At 42.7% G+C, this 6,000-nt stretch overlaps 1 protein-coding gene across 3 annotated transcripts in view; it reads right to left on the bottom strand.

Moving 5' to 3' along the window:
- mark1 (MAP/microtubule affinity-regulating kinase 1) overlaps positions 1 to 2,254 on the bottom strand; it is a 205,555-nt gene extending 203,301 nt beyond the window's left edge. The window contains exons 1-2 of one of the 3 annotated variants that reach the window (XM_072580752.1): positions 1,748 to 2,254; positions 380 to 583 (exon numbers count right to left, since the gene is read on the bottom strand). In XM_072580752.1, coding sequence (XP_072436853.1) covers positions 380 to 583; positions 1,748 to 1,798 — 255 coding nt within the window. In that variant the 5' untranslated portion in view covers positions 1,799 to 2,254. The remainder of the gene's footprint in view (positions 1 to 379; positions 584 to 1,747) is intronic. The other 2 variants (XM_072580749.1, XM_072580750.1) reach the window with 2 other exon arrangements.
- Positions 2,255 to 6,000: the final 3,746 nt, after the last annotated feature.

Genomic DNA, 6,000 nt, shown 5'->3' on the forward strand with positions numbered 1-6,000 from the left:
CACAGAATCAAAGCAAAAAACAGCTACATCCAGCCAGTCTTAGGTACACGAGAGAGAAAGAGCAAAATATTGGAATAGTTGCTGCACTGTCCTGCATACTATACCTGTAGTCTATATGCCTGTTTTGTTCTGCGACAGCCAGCACAAAACAGAATGTGTGAACCAGCCATGAGTAGGTCAGCCTTCCAGGATAGTGGAAGGTGCATAGAAACAATAGTCCATGCGGAAATAAAATCAGAATTAAATAGGAATGTAAAAAGAATAGAACATTTAAAACATATTTAAAAACAAAAATGAGTAAATAACATTTCGATAACAGTACCAATACAGCAGTGGTTGATAAAATTGCTTTTAATATGAAGAAAACAATAAAACTCACTTCTCTCCCAGTCAAAACATGTCGTGCTAATTTCACTTTTGCAAAGTTTCCTTTGCCTATAGTCTTCAGCAGCCTATAATTTCCAATGTGGGGTTGCTCTTCAGTCGTAGATGCCACTGAATTCCTGCATCGTGGTAAGTTTTGCCTGCTACTCGACTTGGAAGGCTGGATTTGTGAGTCACCATATCCATCAAGAGACGTGTGCTGCAGAAGTGGTCATGTACAATTTATATGGATTATTTCACAATAATTGACATCAGACTCTACATTTTAGTCACATACAACAACATAAAATTTACAATATTTAAAGCTTTAAATACTTTCCATAAGAATTCTTGGACAAGACAGAAGGCAAATAAGTGTGCTGTCTCTACTTGACTGTCTTCAGCCTTATTGGTTACCCACATCAAAGCACCCTGACTGAAAACTTCAAAATATAAAACCAGATTCCTTCTCAAATTAACACGTGCAAAACTAAAATTCCTTACAATACCCCCAGTAGTACCTGTCAATGTTCCTCTGAATAAAAAGAGGGGGCAGTTGACAGGAAAAGCATCAGCATTGAGAAGGCTCAGGCCAGGAAGGGGGTAAAATATAGACTGCAACTAAATAATCAGTCAAGTCATAGAAAAAAAATTTGCACTAGCAATATCTTGATTTTGATGTAGGTTGCCGGATGGTGTGGCTGACCTTTAACCCTGCCAATGAGACGTCAGTTTTCATATGCCTTGCATCAACACATTTTCCTCTTCCAGATATACGGGGAGTGAAAGAATTGTGAAGGAAACACGTATAATAAGGCAGATGATGGTTTTATGTGTTGACAATCCAAGGGAAGGGGAGAAAAACTCCCACAATAATTGATCAAACTGAAAAATACTGCGCCAGTCGAAAAGTCTGCATTGAGCGACACTCAATAGGGACGGTGTTCTTTTGTGGTCCAGTAAACAACTCCTTGTCATTGAGCTGTTCCCTCCAGGCAAAGACAGCCTTAAATGGATATTTCCGAGCTGAAGGATATGGAGGAGGAGGAGGGGGGCAAAAAGCAGCAAACCAAAGGCAGAATTTTGAAATTAAGGCCGAAGGAAATAATTTGTCTTCAGAAAAGAATCCTTCCAGATTATACAGTGAGAGAGAGGGAGGCCTGTGTGATCGATGAAGCAGGCGAGTCAATGTCTCTGCTGCTTTCCAAGAGATTTTTTTTACAATTAAAAAAATGCTGTAACCATCTCCCCGAGCACTCACACAGCCCTCCTTAACAAGAAACACACTCGTTCTTTCAGCGAACGCCTTTTAAACCCCGCGTTCCCGACTAAAGCCTTCACATAAAAGTAGCGAGAATAAAAAATGAAACATTGTCTCACTTACATTTTCTGTGTCGCGCTCATTCACTGTAGGCAATGGCGTTCTGGTCGACATTTTGGCTTCACACTCAGTACTTAGGCCGAATTGTTTCCTCTCCAATTATTCCTATCCACTTCCACCTCTCTCTTTTGTTTTGCCCTTTTTTCCCCCCCTCCTTCAACATAAAAGAAGTCTCCACCGGAGGAGGGAACGCTCGCCTACATGTTTGATAGGAAATCCTCCATTACTGACCGGGCATCTATTGGTTAGTCAGAAGGTGGGGAGGGGAGGAAGACTAGAGAGAGAGAGAGAGAGAAAGAGAAAATCAGTATGAATTGAAAGAGGACAGGCAGACAAGGGGGGAGAGAGAAAGAGAAAATGGGAGGAAAGGAAGTGAGGTGGGGGGTAGAAAGCCGCCAGAGCTCAGGTGTAGTTGTCACCACAAGCAGTCAGGGACCGAGGGAGTTTGTGAGCATTCTGAGACAGTGCACAAGATAGCGAGAGAGCGAACCCAGCGGCGGCCACTTCCAGCACTGAGTGATTGCAGTTATCCCGCAGACACACTCTCTTTCCTGGACTTTGAGCAAAAAGGGCTCCAAGAAGTATTTAATCTGCCATCCTCCAATACAAATCAATACTTCAGCAGAATGACATTGACATGATCTCTTGTATCATAGTCCTTCAGTGAATACCATTTTATGACTGAATGTTATTCTTTTTCATCCACCCATGCACAAAATGAAATGATTTTCTTTTTAAAAACAAAATTCGTATTCCTTGGAAGTTAAGGACAATTTATTCAGGCAATTTTATAACCAGGACAAAACAACTGGTGGGCGTAAAGCAACTATGGCAGATAATAATTCAGAAGCTTTTGTGATTACAGAACGGATTATATCCTTTCGCCTGGTGATTATGTGCACGAATTAATTCATGGAAATAATATCATATGGTCCCTCATCAGGTAATTGCCACCAAATTCCTTCTCACCTTCCAGTTGGATACAATGAAATCTGAACGACATCAGTAAACTTCATTATGGCCAGCATGACTTCCAGTCACTATTGTGACTATAATCTTAATGATTGTAAGCCAGCAATAACAAAGGCAAAACACTGCCGATGCTGAAGATCTGAAGTTAAAAACAAAAAAAAAACTGGAAATACTTAACAGTTGAGTCAGCATCTTTGAAAAGAGAAACAGAGGCTAGAATGGGACAGGCCCTGAATGATGAGCAGGTTAAGTGGATTGGCCATGCTAAATTGCCCCGTAGTGTCCAGGGATGTGCAATCTAAATGGATTAGCCATGGTAAATATGGATTTACAGAGATAGGGTGGGTTTGGGTGGGATGCTGTTCAGAGAGTTGGTGCAGATCTGATGGGCCAAATGGCCTCAATCTGCACTGTAGGGATTTGATATTGTCTGTGGGCTGCAATGCAAAATCTGAGAATTGCAAGCAAAGTTCAGTAAATTCAGTTGCATTTTCCAACAGGGTTCTCTTGAAAGTGGTAAGAGTATATTAAGTTTAATATTACCCTCATTAACACCACACCTCATAAGACCATAAAATATAGGAGCAGAATTTGGCCCATCAAGTGTACTCCACCATTTAATCATGGCTGATATGTGTCTCGACCTCATTCTTCTGCCTTCTCCCTGTAACCCTTGATCCTCTTACCAATCAAGAACCTACCTATCTTAAGTACACTCAATGACTCCAAAGCCTTCTGTGGCAATGAGTTCCACAGATTCACCATCCTGTGGCTGAAGAGATTCCTCCTCATCTCATTTCTCAAGGATTGTCCCCTTACTACGAGACTGTGGCCTTGGGTCCTCAGCTCCCTAATAGTGGAAACATCTCTCTATTGAGGCCACTCAGTATTTTGTAAGTTCCACTGAGATCCCTCCCTCATCATTCTAAATGCCATTGAGTACAGACCTGGAGCCCTCAACTGCTCTCACATGGCAAGCTCTTCGTCCCCCGGATCATTGTTGTAAACCTCCTCTGGACCCCCTCCAACACCAACACATCCTTCCTTAGATACGTGGCCCAAAACTGCTCACAATGTTCCAGAAGAAGTCCAACCAGAGCCTGACACAGCCCCAGCAGTACATATTTACTCTTGTTATCTAATTTTCTTGAAATGAATGCTAATATTGTATTTGCCTTCTTGACTGTCAAATAAACCTGAGTGTTAACCTTAAGAGAATCCTAAACTAGGACTCCTAAGTCCTTTTGTATTTTAAATTTCCGAAGCCTTCCCCCCATTTAGAAAATAGTCTACATCTCTCCACTTCCTACCAAAATGCATAACCCTACACTTTCCCACATCATATTTCATCTGCCACTTCTTTGCCCACTCTCCGAGCTTGTCCAAATCCTTCTATAGCCTCCCCACCTACTCCATACTACCTGTCACTCAACTATTTTTGTGTCATCTGCAAACTTAGCATCAGTGCCGTCTATTCAGATTATTAAGGTATAAAGTGAATAGTTGTGGTCCCAACACTGAGCCCTGAAAACTCAGAAAATGCCACCATTGCTGCTCCACCATTTTCTCTGACAGGCTCCCCTTCCAATCAACTATGGCCAGCTGTTCCCGCATGTCTTTGTAATTAACTTTACTGAATTCTAATACTGTTACATCTGATTCCAGCTTCTCGTTCTCAAACTATAGGGTGAACTCTATCACATTATGGCCTCTCCATCCTGGGAGTTCCTTCATCATTAACTACCTAATCAGGTCTGCTTCATTACACATCACCAAATCCATAATTCCCTGTTCCATAGTGGGGTCCACCATAAACTGCTCCAAAAACATCCCGTAGATATTCCACAAATTCCTTTTGTTAGGGTCCACTACCAACCTGATTTTCCCAGTCCATCTGCATACAGGAGTTCCCCATGATTATTTAGCATTGTTTTGCTTACATGCCTTTCCTATTTCCTGATTTATTTTCTATCCCATATTCTAAGCTTAAAAATGTGTTGCTGGAAAAGCGCAGAAGGTCAGGCAGCATCAAAGGAGAAGGAGAATCGACGTTTCGGGCATAAGCCCTTCTTCAGGAATCCCGAAACGTCGATTCTCCTTCTCCTTTGATGCTGCCTGACCTTCTGCGCTTTTCCAGCAACACATTTTTAAGGTCTGATCTCCAGCATCTGCAGTCCTCACTTTCTCCTATCCCATATCCTGACAACTGCTAAGAAGCCTGAATACAACTTCCATCAGGGTCTCTTTCCTTTGTAGTTCCTCAACTCTATCTGCACAAATTCTATACTTTCCAACTCTATATCACTTTTTGCTATTGATTTAGATTAGATTACTTACAGTGTGGAAACAGGCCCTTCGGCCCAACAAGTCCACACTGACCCGCCGAAGCGCAACCCGCCCAGACCCGTTCCCCTACATTTACCCCTTCACCTAAAACTACGGGCAATTTTGGACTGTAGGAGGAAACTGGAGCACCCAGAGGAAACCCACGCAGACACGGGGAGAATGTGCAAACTCCACACAGTAAGTCGCCTGAGGTGGGAATTGAACCCAGATCTCTGGAGCTGTAAGGCAGCATTTCTTCTTAAAAAGGCAACCTTGTCCCAGCTGCCCACCTGCATGTCCTTTTGAAAGGATGTGTATCCTTGGATATTTAGTTCCCAACCCTGATTCCCTTACAGTTATGTCTGTGTGATGACTACAACATTGTACCAACCAACTTCACTCTATGCTACAAGCTCATTTATCTTGTTTCGTATATTGCACACATTTAAGTACACCTTCAGTTCTGCATTGACTGCCCCCTTAAGTGCTGTGCCTGAAGTTGGATTTCATACTTTCTGTCAAATAACTTGGTCTGAAAACTTTAATAACCTCTGATGAGCCCTCTCCCCCTTTACAATTTTCAATAATTTTCCATGCCTGACACATCCCTTCTCCCTCACTATTTACTGTCAAGCTTGGTGGCACAGTGGTTAGCACTGCTGCCTCACAGCGCGAGAGACTCAGGTTCAATTCCCGCCTCAGGCAACTGTCTGTGTGGAGTTTGCACGTTCTCCCTGTATCTGCATGGGTTTTGTCTGGGTGCTCCGGTTTCCTCTCACAGTCCAAAACTGTGCAGGTTAGGTGAATTGGCCGTGCTAAATTGCCTGTAGTGTTAGGTGTAGGGAAATGTGTCTGGGTGGGTTGCTCTTCGGAGTGTTGGTGTGGACTTGTTGGGCCGAAGGGCCTGTTTACACACTGTAAGTAATCCAAAGCTAAACATCAACTGCCTTAGTAATGCA

This window comes from Chiloscyllium punctatum, chromosome 11 (assembly GCF_047496795.1).
Source record: "Chiloscyllium punctatum isolate Juve2018m chromosome 11, sChiPun1.3, whole genome shotgun sequence".
Classification (NCBI taxonomy): domain Eukaryota; kingdom Metazoa; phylum Chordata; class Chondrichthyes; order Orectolobiformes; family Hemiscylliidae; genus Chiloscyllium; species Chiloscyllium punctatum.